Below are 14,390 nucleotides of genomic sequence, written 5' to 3'. Positions count from 1 at the left end.
TGTGCAACATAACACATTCATCATTCACTTCGTAATTGATACATGGAAAGCTGAAACAATCAGTTAATTTGTGTAAGAAATACCAAACATGTCATGGCTATAGCTTCCAAACGTAAGTTACGTCTATTAGTCACTAGGTGGTGATAATGCGCACATTGTACATCTGTCAAAAAAAGAGGAAGAAGCTGGTCGCATGTTTGCGGATGTTTGCAGAGAGGAAGGTAAGAGAAACTCATATTCAGATAATGTGTATGAATTCATCACATTACAACACAGATTCACGGTACTCTCACAACTTCACACTCAAAACACATTAAAACCCGCTGACACTTTGACACCAGAACCCGTGATCTTCTTCTTGTGCTCAGCTTCAGGGCGAGTGAAAAGTTTACTTCATGTCTCAGTCCCGTGTTGTGACTGTGGGTGGTTTCATCACTGCAGCTTTTACTTTATTTCTCTTTCCCTTTATCTACACAACATAATGAAACGATAATGTACAAAAAACATGTTCATATTAATCCAGAAAATGTAAGTGAATACACATAAAACAATAACATAGATTAATTAATACAGTAAAGCAAATGTCCTTGCGTCAATTACATATTTATCAAAAAGCTGTGTGTCCAGCATCGCTCCTTCCACGAGGAGTGAAATCTTTTTTCGAATATGTTATTTCAAATTCTTAACTTCATTTTATTTATTTTTTTCCTAGGCTAGGTTCTGCTTGTCTTTATTGCTGACAGCTGTGCCATTGCGAAACGACTTCATTCATACGTTTACACATGTTGCGTAAATATGAGATATGGGAAGTCATGGTTGATAACGCTCAACTGACAAATACATTTCAAATCATCTTCTTTTCTTTCTTTCTTACAGATTCTGCTTTATGCATGTTTGCTTGATTAAAACCAATTCTAAGATTTCTTGTGTGTGGTTTTCATTAGAGAACATCCAGAGGTGCCATGACACAACTGCAGAGCTGTGAGTGAAGAGATAAGACCTGGATGATGATCCCCAGTGAGAGATGATGGACCCGGACGTGTCTGTGCTGCTGCACTGTGCTGACTGGAGCGGCCTGCTGGAGTCTCAAGTACGAGTGGAGCTCTCGGAAAGGTAGGAACCTAAAGGGAGGACTCTGAACTGGGTCCAATGCACAGAGGAACATATGGTAGATATACATGTGATGTTACCTGTGATGTAGATACTGAAGTGCAACCTATTGACCAATTGTGACAGATCAGACAGATCAGTGTACATGTACTCAGACATTTTACTTGAGTAAAAGTACTCAATTAAAAGTTCAAATTTGCCATTAACCTTTTTACTTGAGAAAAATAAGTTCTTGCTTTTAAGTATACATAAAGTAAAAGTACTTTAGTCTATTGCCCAATGCAGTCTATTACATCATTAACTGTGCCTAGTGTTTTTAGTTAAATACAGACTCTATTGCGTTGATGCAGAATACTACAGATGATGAACTGAAAACACTTAAAGCCTTCGTCTTGGCAGTGACCTCCGCTTTGCTCTCCTTGAAAGAGTCTGGGTCTAATGTTACCTGCCTGCTAGGATTTGATCAGTAAACCAATTTCCCTCTGGTTACTGATTACTTAAAAAAATGTGAAAATGTGAATATGTAACGTAATGCAGTGTAATATACAGATAGGCTACAGGTATTTGCTGATATATTTAGTGGAGTAAAAGTGAAAAGTATCCGAAAATACATCTAGTACACATTACATCCCACCACTTTAGGTACTTGCGGTAAAGGGTAGGGATCTGCAAAACTTATATGTGCGATATATTAAGACTGCAACTTAGTTATTTTCATTTTTAATCTGCAGATTATTTTCTTGATTAATGTTTTTGTCAGAAAGATATTGAAACATTCCCACAGCCAAGTCTTCAGATGTCTTGTTTATTCTGACCTCCCCATTCCTCTCCCCAGATTTAACAGGCGGATTGATGCGGCTCTAGAGCGCCACATAGAGGAGCTGTGGACTGAACGCGTGTCCAAGGAGCCGTGGCTTTTCAACGGGGCCAAATTCAGACTACACTCTTTTTGCCTGGCCTCCCCTCAGTGTCCATCTTCATCCTGTGATTCCTCAAAACCTCTGTCCTGCCCTAATTCATCTAACCTCATTGTATCCTCCTTAGACTTTGTGGAGGATCATGAAGACAAATCACAGAGCAGGCAAAGACCACAGGGTTTGTGTGACTCTGATCCTCTGCATGATGTTACTCAGAACAGTGTGGACCAAAGAACCAGGTCTGTAAATAACACAGAAAATGTTGAGGGTGTCATCCAACAGACGACTAATTCCCTGGACCAAGAAGGCTCGACTTGTAGAAAAGCTGAACTTCCTCCACACGCCGGTAAAAACCCAGATGACAGAGACACTGGGCCGCTCCTTACTCTGAGACTCGGCCTGACATGCTACAAGGACTACCTGGGAACCAACTGGTCCTGTCGGGTGGCGGAGCTGCGTCAGCGTGGAGGCGCAGAGTTCAGTGATCCTCTGGCGCTGCTGGCTCAGCCTCTGGGTGTGGGTGCTGTCCTGTGCACAGGTGACAGGCAGGTGGTGTTGATCAGGAGGAGCCAGAGGGTGGCAGAGGCGGGGGGGCTCCTGGACATCCCCGGAGGTCACCCTGAGCCTCAGGTGAGGTGGCATGATAAATGAATGCTTATCACTAATGTGCCTGAAGCGTTAATTCCACTGGTTCTGCTCTGTGCAGGTGGTGTGTGAGCGCCTGGGCCACACAGCGGGTGATGGGGTCAGTATGGCCACGATGCAGCAGAGGCCCGAGGCCGTCGTCTCTGAGCTGTTTGCATCAGTGTGCGCTGAGATCAGAGATGAAGTGAGTTTGTCTGCAGGCGCCTCAATAATTTACTGTTAACTTGATATTTCATTCAACAGCGAGTTATTAGCTCTAAAGGCCTCGACAGAGACATACCTAAAGATTAAGTGAAGCTGCATATTAAGAGAAACTCAACAAATTACATGAGAAAATAGAATGTGTGCACAGGTGGTATCTGTAGTTGACACTGACAATGAATCCCTCACTTCCTTCATCTGTCTGCAGGTGAACGTTCCTCTGAGCTGCCTCGGAGAGCCGGTCCTGATGGGAGTCGCTCTGAATCACACCAGCGCTGGAAGGCCAAGCGCCGAGTTCTACGTCAGGTACTCGTGTTCCTCCATTTAACTGTTTTCTCCTAAAGCAAAGATCCCTCAAGGAGGAGCCATGAAAAGTCATTCAGGTGAACAAAGAAGAAAACTGTTAATTTTATTAAGAGAGAAATGTTTTTTATCACGGAAAATTATTTATGCATATGAATGATATAGGAAATAAACAAATGTAACCTCACCCTGAAACATGAGCTTGTTCTTTTTCAAATCTCTTATTTGAAATAAGTTTTTCAATTATAGCCAAAAGGAGGCAGCTAATAAAAGAAGACATGATCTGATGAAGACTCAGTTGTCGGTTTGTCCTCAGGTGTTCACTGACGACTGATGAAGTCAGAAAGTTGTACTGGAAAGGAGGAGCCGAGGCGCACGAGTCCACGGACATCGTCTTCCTCAGCAGAAAAGTGAGTCAACTAAAGTTACCGATGTCCAAAGTTGTGTTTTCCAAACAAAGTTGAGGCGAGAGAAGTTCGACAATCGTGATATTTGACATTTAGCTTTTAACAGGAAGTGTTGCAGCTGGACAGGAGCAGCCCTCTGTGGGCGGAGCTGTGTCCTTCAGCTAAAGGAGCCGTGCTGCTTTATCAGACGGTGGAACCGGACAGAGAGTGAGAGAGGAGACCACCACACACTCAGATGGACCTCGATGATCCAATGAACAAACCAAACGCTTTCATCGAAATTTTATTCACTCTTTAAGCACTCTGAACAATAATGGGGTTAAAACTGTGCAAAATACTGTTTTAATCATTTGTAAACTGTACAGTAAAAACAACTCAAGAGTTTTTTTCTTATTTTGAATAAAAAGTATAAAGTGACCTGGTTTTTAGCGTCAAAATTCTTAAAATACTACAGCACTGATTGGCATTGACTGATCGCAGCACTCCCTGCAACATACAATCTGCAGTTCTCCATGATCCTTGTAAAAACCTTTTATAAATGTTGTAATGAAGCAGCATTGGTTTCTTCAATAATCCTCATATCTGATGGAAGTCTCTGCTGTAGTTGTAGCTCTGGTCCCGATAAGACACGTTCCACTAAAAGATAAATGACACAAAAGGGCAATGTGACTTTGTTTACACAGTGAAATCAACTTGGGCTGGCTGTTGTATAACTTAGTGTTTGACAAGCTGAGCTGAGTGTTAGAACAAGATCAAATAAACCAAACCTTTAGCTTTTTAAATAGCGAATATGAGCCAGATATCCTGCTCTGTTCAAACAACCTGAACTACAGCACAACCAGATATAACTAGAAGTAGCTAGAGAACTGGCAACTGAGTATGTGATAAAGAATAAATGGTAAGAAACATAACGAATCAATCTATTTAAACTGATTGATATATCTAATGGTCAATGTATCAATCACCCTGGTCAGTACAAACAGAGGAGCTCACAGTCAAAGTTTTGTTTAATTCTGTTTACGGAAGAAAGAGGCTGTTGAGACCTTTCCCAATAGTTGTCTCTGTAGTTAATTGGTAATGAAGCTTATAGTTATTTATATTCTAATAGTTGTAATAGAATAGTAAAATCACTTCAACTGTAAAACATCGGTCTCCAGGGAGAGTGTGAGGTTTGGTTTGTGGTAAAGGTTGTGTAGGATTCCACATCTGCGTGATACTCACATATGTTGGCTGCTGACTCCAAGACTGCATGTTGGTTCTGGGGTTGTTCCACGCTACAAACACAGAAATAAATGAATAAATGATCTCATCCTAAAGAGTCTCAAGTGTCCCAAAATATTGTCCACTGTTTTCCCGGCTCACCATTCATCCCAGTCCACTGGATCTTGTGTGATGGAGGAGGGCCATGAGGGTGGGGTCTTTTCCTGTATTTCTTCTTCTCCTTTTTGGGGACGGGGGGCAGCAGTCTGCGAGCGCAGTCTTTGTACTCCTGCAGGAGCGTCTGCGCCTGCTCCTGGGGCAGGTCGACATATAGCAGCTCCTCCAGGAGGTCTGTCTGCCGCTCTGGGAGACTGCAGCTCACTGGAATGATTATTCGATTATTGCAGTGAAGTTCCTTACACTACTGACCAAGACTAATAATCTCTATCTGAAAATTGATCGATGGACCCATTACAAATGATTAATTAATTTATGTTATTACTCATTATGATTTGCATTGTGACAGTGGTCGCTGTGGGGCACTGGGGACATCCTCTTATGAAACACCTCATGATAAAATGAACACATGTCAGACCTTGGAGTTTGAGCAGGGCCGTCTCTGGGATCTGATCCTCCTCGCTTGTCTGGTGCAGCGACAGTCGTCTTCTCCACTCGTCTGCAGGTGGAAAAACTACCACCGCCCGCCTCCTGTAGCCCGAGAACAGCTGCAGTTTGTGGCGGCGTGCAGAGAAGAGGATGTTGCACTGGAAACAGAGAGATGACAAAGGGTAGAGGATAAAGGAGGCAGAGGTCAGTGTGCTTCAAGAGAAAACATTCTGCAACTCACGTCAGAAGTTGGAGGACCGTGTTTGCACATTTTTGTGACTGAGAAAGTGACATTGCGACAACCACACCCACTTTACAAAGTGATTGACTAGAGAGACGAGAAAGTGAGCACAGTTTGAACTGTTCTCTCAAAGTTGTGGTTCTGTAGTTCATATCATATGAATGAACATTTTTGCTTTTAGACTTGGTTGGATACAAACTACGTATAATGAACAACTATTATTTGTTGCTGTCGCACTGGACAAAGTGTTTAAGTAAAAGAATATAAACAGGTCAGTTTCACAAGTCAACATCATCCCGTTTTCAGTCTTAAACAGACACAAGTTTAGAAGTAAAGGCTCACCTGGTCCAAAATGTAGTTGCCCGGAGTCTGAGCAGCTATTTTAATTAAATCAGTCAAACACTGAGCGGCCTGTCGCAGCCTGCTGTCCCTCTGTTCGCCACTCTACACACACACAAACGCAAACACACACATATTTGGATGAGATAGTAAGAAGTTGAAAATCAATTTTAAATGTGAATATGAAACATGAGGATTGATAAAGCAGGTTGGACTGACAATCATACATGTGAGCAGCTCCTCTGTGCCCAGCAGCCTGTAGCGTTTCTCTGGATGCTGCTTCATGTGAGACCGGGCCCAGTGGCTCTTCCCAGAACCAGGAAGTCCCATCATCAACAAAACCTGGAGGGAGGAAGAACAAAATCCAATAGCATGTAAAATGTTATTCTTAATTGACAAATCCCTTCAGTGTAGCACATACCTAATTTGTTCTTTTACATACAGACTCTCTTAATTACAGCTTACTCGTTTCACTAATCATCAAGTCTGATTCTCAGATGTTTACTTGGAGCTCATTCAATATAAATCTAACCAGTTAACCTCATCTATCTGCTGCACTTGTCACCAGTTATCTCATGACAAAAGCTAATGACTTAAAATATTACAAAAATGCTTTTGATGTAACAGTTATTCTTAATCCTCTTTTTGGCATTGCTGTGACAAGTTACATTTTGCCACTTTTCTACATACATTAACGTCTACTACATTTCTGGCTCGATGTCCTACTATTCTGAAATGGATAGATGATTCACCAACACAGATAGAAGCACTATATCAAGTATTGAACTGTATAAAGATTTTTAAAACGATACAATAAATCTCTGTAAAAACTTCCTATTTGATCACATAAAATCTTTGACATTTCCAGATGCACAGAAAAGCTCATCACCTTACATTCTCCTTCATTTTGCTTTCTTTATGCTGTTTTGAGTTGAAAAGGTTGAACTGGTTGGATGGGTTTATATGTATGTTTTTGCAAGTATTAACATTCAAATCTAATTTGTAGATCAACATGCAGCCACAAACCCTGTCTCTCACCTCACACTGTGCTCTGGAAGAAGGTCCCAGTGTCGAGCGCACCCTCTGCCAAGCAGGGAGAGCTGCCAGGGGAGTTAAACCTGGAGGGCTGGGGTACCAGGGAGGAGCTGTCGGGTCCAGGAGGAATCTGACCGAGCAGCTCTTACAGAGGATGTGAGGGAACAGAGGTCGACCTTGCAGCACGGCGGCGCCCAGGGAAAAGGCCACACCTATGAAACGACCGTTCTTATGGAAAGAGATCTGAACAGCACCGGCTGCAGAGAAAGACTGTGAGTGTAAAATAAACACATGCACGGTTGAGATTAGTTAAAACTCATTTGATACCTGGATCCCAAAGAATATAAAGAAAAGAAAAAGAAGAAAGTATAACTTACAGCGTAACAGCCAATGATATCCCCCTCCGAGAAAGATTCTCCAAACTCCTCTTCCTTTCCACTTGACACTTTTTTACTGCGTCCATCATAAGCGAAAGAGAGCTCATCTTCCCCTGGTTTACCACACATTGAGAAACAGAGGGTGTTAGAAGTGTTATCAACTCTATAAAAAGCAACTCTGTCCAGAAATGATGAAGGAGCTCATCCTTACCCAGCAGCAGGGAGGAGTGAGCCACTGACCAGCCGACTCTCATACCACAGGGCTCCACCCCCTCTTGTTCCTCCTGACATGTAGTCAACAAATTCCTCTCCAGCCTCACCTCAAAGCCCACCCTGCCTTGCAGCACGCCATGGGTGAGCCTGCAGCCCGACCACAGTGAGGGGAACTGATTCCAGAACCAAGGCTGCCCCCAGGATCCGTCAGCACCCACCTCAAAGTGGAGATGACTGTCATCTGTGGTAACAACAGAGAAAGATTTAGAAATTTCAAGAAAACTCATCTTCTAGGAGAACCATCTTGACTTAATGAACTCATTGGAGCTCACTGTAACCACATGAGTCTCCACCAGACTCACATAGATCCAGGCTGACTCTATCCTCATCCTTTTCCTCTGCCTCCTCTCTGTCCACTGGAGGTGGTGGGGATTTCACTCTGGTTGAGAAGGGATACATAACAACACATGCTGTTTTATAATATTAATTTGATTAATCATTTAAAGTCTCTCAAATCTAACTTCCCAGAAAATTGTGTTTCCAATCATGTCTTATGGTCCATTCAAACCAATCTTTTTTTACCTCTTGTTAAGGAACTTCTGCAGTTTAGACACATTTAAAGTCAGAGACAGAAAGCGGGGATTGTAACCATCTCCTTGTCAGTAATGTATATATCCAACATACCTAGCATCTGTGTAGAATATTACTTTATATTAGTATGAGCTTAAAATCTAACTAATAACTACTGAACTGCTCAGAGATAAATTAACGGTGTAAAGTTGGTGAGAAGCCCCAGACTCAGCCGGTGTTTTGTCAAATCTAAAGCTTTAAGGGAAGCTATTCGATGAATAGAAAATTATGGAAAACGATGATGCTTAGAAAACCTGCTAATTTCTGTATGTGTGTTGTGTTTATGTCTGTGTGTGTGTGTGTGTGTGTGTGTGTGTGTGTGTGTGTGTGTGTGTGTGTGTGTGTGTGTGTGTGTGTGTGTGGTGTTTGTGTGTGTGACTACCTTTTGTATCGTATCTCCTCTTTAAACTCGTAGAAAGCTCTCCCTCTGTTCGTCTCCTCAGAGGAAGGATGTCTCCTCTCCTCCCCGGGACCCTCCACCTCTCCTCCTCCTCTCTCCGCCTGGTTCCCCCTCACGGACTCGGACACTAACTCAGAGCCGAGCTGTGGTGCTGTCAGTCCGGACTCGGCCTCAGTCTGTGTCCCGCTGTCTGTGAACTCTCTGGTGCTGTCCGGCGGTGAGGAGGAGGACGGAGCGGGGACCTCCACAGTGTGTGTCGGTGCTGCTGGGGTCGGTGAGGAGGACGGAGCGGGGACCTTCACAGTGTGTGTCGGTGCTGCTGGTGTCGGTGAGGAGGACGGAGCGGGGACCTCCACAGTGTGTGTCGGTGCTGCTGGTGTCGGTGAGGAGGACGGAGCGGGGACCTCCGCAGTGTGTGTCGGTGCTGCTGGTGTCGGTGAGGAGGACGGAGCGGGGACCTCCACAGTGTGTGTCGGTGCTGCTGGTGTCGGTGAGGAGGACGGAGCGGGGACCTCCACAGTGTGTGTCGGTGAGTCGTCATGTTGTGGTTCCAGCCGGGTCTCCTCGACTCTCACGCAGAGTCCCGAGTCCAAAGCGGACCACAGCCGGACCACCAGCTCAGCCTTCAGCCCCCCGCTGTCCAGCCCCACTTCTCTCAGTCTGGACCGCAGATCCGCCACCTTCAACTTCTTGATTTCCGTCAGCTTCATTGTGTCCTTCCGAGGACTGACTCCGCTGTTTTCTTATTTTAACTGTTAAAAAACAACAACCAAACCCACAAGTAAAAAGAAGTGAGAAGCAGGTTTGGATCAAAACAATTCAATATGGTGCCCTGGTTTGTGATTGGCTCTTTGCTTATTCGCTCTTGTCATTACTGTCACATTAAATACTCGTAGGGCTCTATACTTCCCCCCAACGACAGGAAGTGGTTCTACATCTGAGCTTGGTCATGCACGTCCACAATTCTTGAGGCAAAATATATTTAGTCAATGTGAAGCCAAAGCGTCTCGATCACCACCTGGTGACCGGCTGCGGTATTGCTCATAAATCCTGCCTCCTCCGTGTTAAATGATGGTAAATTGAGTAATTTAAAAAATTCAAAAATAAGGAAGGTTTGGTTTCAGTTATTTGATGCTGTAAAAAGCATGGAATAACATCCTGGTTGACAGCTGAGACTGACTCCTGATTGGTCGAACATTGGACGTCTCTACCGTGGCTCCATCCCCTGATTGCTACTGTGCAGACTCAGGCTGCTAATGAACAACATGGTGGCAATTGTACCCTGGATATTTTAGCTTCATTTCCGGATAGTTGGTCGAAGTGGAGATTTTTTTATTCTGTAAACATTATCTTAGAAATGTACAGTATTCTTTCATACATGATGTTCTTTTCATAAGTTATGGTCCTTTGAGAGTAAAATAGATGTAGGGTATGGTTAAGTGTGTGGCTGCCATGCGATTGACAGCTGGTACTTTGCACAGCATGTTGTTTTTCATGTTTGAGTCATGTTCCTTTTACATGGTAACAGCTTGTCTGTCATGTGACAAAGTTCTGAACTAGTGTTAAAATGATTACTAATACTGTTAGAATACCTGGTCAATAAAAATTATTTTCTTTAAAACCACCAAATATTTACTGGTTCCAGTTTTGTGAGAATTTGCTCCAATTTTTTCTTCTTTTTTCTATTATTACTGTTGTTTCTATTATTACAATGTCACCTTTGACTTAGGGAGTTTTATATTTTTTAACGATTTATCAAATATAAAGAACTTGGTGTGTTGGAGTTAAGACTGTGTGTTGGATTATTTCATACTGAGAAGCTTTTTATTCAGTAATCAAGACAAGTGCAAAAAACATAAATATGAATAAGCACAAACGGGTGCAAGAGGTAAAAAGCAAGACCATAGTCAGTTATAATACAAAAGTTTTCATATGTTACATTTGATTTCAAGTCACAACGCTGTCTCGTCTCTGTAAACTTCAGATTTCTTGCTCCGCTGTCTGCGTTTCATTACAACCACTTCAGTCACAGAGAAAGAAACTTCAAAACAGCTAAGAACAATTTGTTTACAAAAACTCAGCATCTTAGTAATTTCTGTCTTCTTCACTGAACCTTTGGGCTCCACACAAATCTCTCTCAACAGGAAACTCTCACAATTCCTTGAAAGTCGAACTCCTAAATTCATCTTCGACAGACTCTGCCAAAATCATTAGAGGAGATTTGTCTGATTCATTAATGCCCTGAGAGCGGTTGTATCCACAAAAACAGCATCATATAGAAATCATCACAAGAGGAGAGAGTCAGCAGACATTTTTCTGTTACACAACAGAACATTGAGGTCATGCTCACACAGTGAGCCTGTTTCACATACACGGTGGCTCAGTCACACTCTTACCACATGCTTCACAATAAAAGCGCCTCAGTGCTACATCTGAATTACACACTTGGAACAAAAACAACAAACAAAGTGTATTCTCCCTGATGAGGATACAACTGTGCAAACGGTTAAACTCAAGCAGAGCTGTAAACAACCATGCATCCTGAGTACACTGAAACATTTTTCTGTTTGTGACGTCATCAGTGCCGTGAATCAGCTCTAACACATGGAGAAAGAGTCACTATGAGGTGATGCGTGCTTTAGTTAGCAAGGCAGTTATGTAAGTGATGTTGACCCTGCTCAAACATCATATGATTATGTAATAAAGCCTGGAGGATATTGTATTTTTCACTGTGGATGGTACCAATATCCATTTTAAAAACAAAGACCAATTAAAACATTTATCTTAAAGATCCCTTAAATTTGGTAATCAAAGTATTTTGATCTGCGTTACAGTGGAAACATAAACCTAACATTAAAGTTTCTTGTTACATATCAGCTGATTTTTACTCCAGTAAACTATACTCAAGATATTCATAACCTACATGCTGTGAAGAACTGTATTAATTTAGATATTGGGGCTAAGGTTAACACCATACAGCACTACCTCATTCCCTCTGACTCAGACTAAGATGGTGGGTGTCACCGGGGGAAGTGGAGGTGAGGGCGAGCTGCCACTCTCAGATGGACTGTATTCCAGGAGGAGCTCCTTCTCCCGGGGAAGACACGGCCCACTGATGTGCCCGCTGTGGGAGTGGTAGAGCCGCAGGAAAGCCAGGATCGACTGAGCCAGCCACAGAGCCGTCACACCCCACAGAGAAATCTGAGGGCACAGGGTCAATCTTAAAAAAGACGCTTCAAAATCCCCCGAAGAACCACATGTGCATAACAAGTTAAGGCTAGGATAGGTGGTGTCTCAAGATATTTTCAGCAATTCACTTAGGTCTGCTTTGTTCTGTTCAGGTGCAGTTTTGCCAGTTTGGTTTAGTCTGATTATCATATAAATGTGTGTGAGGGGAATAGCAGGAAAACAAACAGACACAAGCAAAAACAGAAAAATAATGGACACTGCATTAATAACTATACATTAAATAAGACTTTTTTGTCTTTCTGTCCATCTTTCTTTCTTCTTCCCATCTTCATTCGGCCTATCCTTTTTTCTTATTTTAACCAAAATTATTAGTTTTGTGATTAAAACCTGCATGTACATAGAAAACCCATAATAGCGAATGACTTGTCTAATACTATGAAAGTAAAACAACAACATTATATTTACATGATATCATGATAATGATATAAAGACAGAAAGCCCATGTCTCATAATTTTCGATCTATATATAACAGAAAACCTCACAAATACATAGTCCTGTTGTGGCAACTACAAAAGTGAATGTGAGCTTGACTGTGTTTGTGTGCTGCTGTTGTCACTCTTACCTGAGCCAGATTGAGCTGTGTGTAGAAAGAGGAGGTGTCCACATCCAGATACAAGGGAACAGACTGGGACTCTGCACAGCTAAACACAGGCAAACATGAGAGGATGAGAAAGTTTCCATAGCGCAGTTATAAATATCAACACCATATACAGCTAAAAATACATTAAAAAAAAAAAAAAAATTCAGCCCTATAATATTTCTTAAATACATAACTTATATTAACAAATTTGATGAGGCCACAGGGACGTTTGACCATAAAAATCTAAGCAGATCCTCCTTGAGTCCATGTGAGAATTTGTAACAAATTTGAATAAATTCCCACTCGACATTCTTCAGATATCATGTTCATGGATATGGGATGGTCTTATGCATGGACCACCCAAAAACATAAGGTCTACGGCCACTGGCAAAAAGGCATAAGAACCCCAGTAAATAAGTCTTTATCAATTACAAATTAAAGTTATGAGATATAGGCAGAAATGTCAACAACAGCATCCCCAGTGTTTAACTATTTTGGTTCTGTGTGGCTTTGTGCAGACAAACTTTGCACTCCAACCAACTTATCGCTATATCACACCAACATCAGAACGTTTCAGAAGAAGACTTCTTACCTGTAGGGTCGTGTGTTGTTGTCAGTCACAGTGTCGCACCACGAGGCCAGACCCAGAGACAAGAGGACACTGGCCCCCCCAGACAGGAAGAGCACGCACACACTCAGCAGCACAGTCAGGAAGGAGGAAAACAGGGTGCTGAGCAGAAACAGAACAGTACGGACATTACACATACTGTGCATACTTTGCAATAAATAAACACTAATGATTATTTCAATTATCAATTAACCTGTTGATCAATTTCCTGAACGTCTGACTAATTGTTTGGTCTTTAAAATGGTGCAGAAAAGAGACAGATGACCACTACAAAAAAGAGCTCGGATTACTTATGATTTTGACTATGAAATACAAATAAATACTGATTAAGTGCAGAATAATATTTGAGTCCAAGGTGCCCTTTTTTATCTGACAACTTTATAGAAAATGACATGTAACATATACACTATTGGATGTTAACATTGAGAAAAAGAAAAGGAGCATTCCTGGTTGCAGGGGTCAGAGGATAAATGATAATAAACCGTAGAGGTGGTGATGACACACAGGATCAAATAAAGCTCTGCTCCACACATTTGTGACATGTTCTCCTCTTGGCTTGAGTTAATTCTGAAATATTGAATTATTTTACCTATATGAATGATTATCAACAACCTAATTGGAATTGGTGGAGCTGTTTGTCTTGTGGCAAACATGTCCTAATACAGACACAAGCCATGTTATGTTATATTGTAAGATGTACATTATTTTCCTTATACACCTACGGGACTATGCAGTTATTGAATATGGCAGTAATGATATTAGTGTATTAAACCCTAGTTCTCTGGTTGTGTGTGTGCTCAGTTGTGTGTGTGCTCTTGTGTTGTGCAGTGGACTCACTCGTCGTGTCGTCCGTGCAGGTAGAAGAGACTCCTCCAGCCCTGCGCTGCCCCGTACAGCACCGAGAAAATACCCACGAACGTGGCGAACTGGCAGGCGGCGAGTGGCCCCCACTGCTGCACCAGCAGCTGGGAGACGTCCCCCGGCTGCTCCGGCGCCTCGGCCCGGCTCTCGCTCCTCCAGTAGCCGGTGGTGAAGAGGGCGCAGCGGCCTTTGAACGCGGAGCCGTTGAGAGCCATGGGCACGACCACCAGCAGCCCGGCTACGATGGACAGGGCGTGGACCGCACAGTGGGCCAGCAGCAGCCGCCGGTCCAGCTCCATGCTCCCGATCACACGAAACCCAAAAAGACTGAACCTGGGGGGAAATAAACGACTGAAACCAGCACAGCCCGGTCTGAGGCCCGTGTGGTGGTTCAGCGTCCGGGGTATTTACAGACTCTAGTGCGGGACCCACCCGACGTGACCCGGG

At 42.9% G+C, this 14,390-nt stretch overlaps 3 protein-coding genes across 4 annotated transcripts; 1 reads left to right on the top strand and 2 right to left on the bottom strand.

The window, feature by feature from the left end:
• The first annotated feature begins 164 nt into the window (after positions 1-164).
• nudt22 (nudix (nucleoside diphosphate linked moiety X)-type motif 22) lies at positions 165-3,998 on the top strand. Of its 2 annotated transcripts, none has more exons than XM_061079629.1 (7): positions 165-221; positions 945-1,113; positions 1,946-2,657; positions 2,734-2,856; positions 3,082-3,179; positions 3,493-3,586; positions 3,690-3,998. In XM_061079629.1, exons 2-7 carry the CDS (start codon positions 1,025-1,027, stop codon positions 3,792-3,794), a joined length of 1,221 nt encoding a protein of 406 aa, XP_060935612.1. In that variant the 5' UTR covers positions 165-221; positions 945-1,024; the 3' UTR covers positions 3,795-3,998. The 2 variants fall into 2 exon arrangements, with proteins under 2 accessions (XP_060935612.1, XP_060935613.1); XM_061079630.1 differs by having other exon boundaries at positions 3,680-3,998.
• si:ch211-107m4.1 (heterogeneous nuclear ribonucleoprotein U-like protein 2) lies at positions 3,854-9,456 on the bottom strand. The gene is made up of 12 exons (XM_061079631.1): positions 9,089-9,456; positions 8,607-8,821; positions 7,957-8,033; positions 7,593-7,835; positions 7,382-7,494; positions 7,008-7,274; positions 6,189-6,311; positions 5,973-6,074; positions 5,379-5,547; positions 4,946-5,164; positions 4,805-4,857; positions 3,854-4,219 (listed from the first exon to the last, which is right to left on the bottom strand). Exons 1-12 carry the CDS (start codon positions 9,332-9,334, stop codon positions 4,160-4,162), a joined length of 1,887 nt encoding a protein of 628 aa, XP_060935614.1. The 5' UTR covers positions 9,335-9,456; the 3' UTR covers positions 3,854-4,159.
• Positions 9,457-10,456: 1,000 nt separating this feature from the next.
• Positions 10,457-14,390, bottom strand: zgc:153018 (Transmembrane protein 179-like). Its single transcript, XM_061079724.1, has 4 exons — positions 13,920-14,390; positions 13,047-13,184; positions 12,437-12,515; positions 10,457-11,825 (listed from the first exon to the last, which is right to left on the bottom strand). The coding sequence occupies exons 1-4, from the start codon at positions 14,240-14,242 to the stop codon at positions 11,625-11,627; spliced, it is 741 nt and encodes a 246-aa protein (XP_060935707.1). The 5' UTR covers positions 14,243-14,390; the 3' UTR covers positions 10,457-11,624.

The sequence above is a fragment of the Limanda limanda genome, chromosome 10 (genome assembly GCF_963576545.1).
Source record: "Limanda limanda chromosome 10, fLimLim1.1, whole genome shotgun sequence".
Taxonomy (NCBI): Eukaryota; Metazoa; Chordata; class Actinopteri; order Pleuronectiformes; family Pleuronectidae; genus Limanda; species Limanda limanda.
The sequence above is the reverse complement of the archived record's forward strand: the minus strand, read 5'-3'. Positions and strand labels throughout refer to the sequence as shown.

Bases quoted from the DNA above. Each gene is read 5' to 3' on its own strand.
- nudt22 (XM_061079629.1), top strand. From the start codon at position 1,025: ATGATGGACCCGGACGTGTCTGTGCTGCTGCACTGTGCTGACTGGAGC. The intron at 3,180-3,492 runs GTACTCGTGTTC...GTTTGTCCTCAG, and splicing joins AGCGCCGAGTTCTACGTCAG to GTGTTCACTGACGACTGATG. The intron at 3,587-3,689 runs GTGAGTCAACTA...AGCTTTTAACAG, and splicing joins TCGTCTTCCTCAGCAGAAAA to GAAGTGTTGCAGCTGGACAG.
- zgc:153018 (XM_061079724.1), bottom strand. From the start codon at position 14,242: ATGGAGCTGGACCGGCGGCTGCTGCTGGCCCACTGTGCGGTCCACGCC. The intron at 13,185-13,919 runs GTGAGTCCACTG...GTTTCTGCTCAG, and splicing joins CTGCACGGACGACACGACGA to CACCCTGTTTTCCTCCTTCC. The intron at 12,516-13,046 runs GTAAGAAGTCTT...GCCTGTGTTTAG, and splicing joins AACAACACACGACCCTACAG to CTGTGCAGAGTCCCAGTCTG.
- si:ch211-107m4.1 (XM_061079631.1), bottom strand. From the start codon at position 9,334: ATGAAGCTGACGGAAATCAAGAAGTTGAAGGTGGCGGATCTGCGGTCC. The intron at 6,312-7,007 runs GTGAGAGACAGG...TCCTCCCTCCAG, and splicing joins CTTCCAGAGCACAGTGTGAG to GTTTTGTTGATGATGGGACT. The intron at 5,548-5,972 runs GTGAGCCTTTAC...CTCTGTTTCCAG, and splicing joins GCAACTACATTTTGGACCAG to TGCAACATCCTCTTCTCTGC.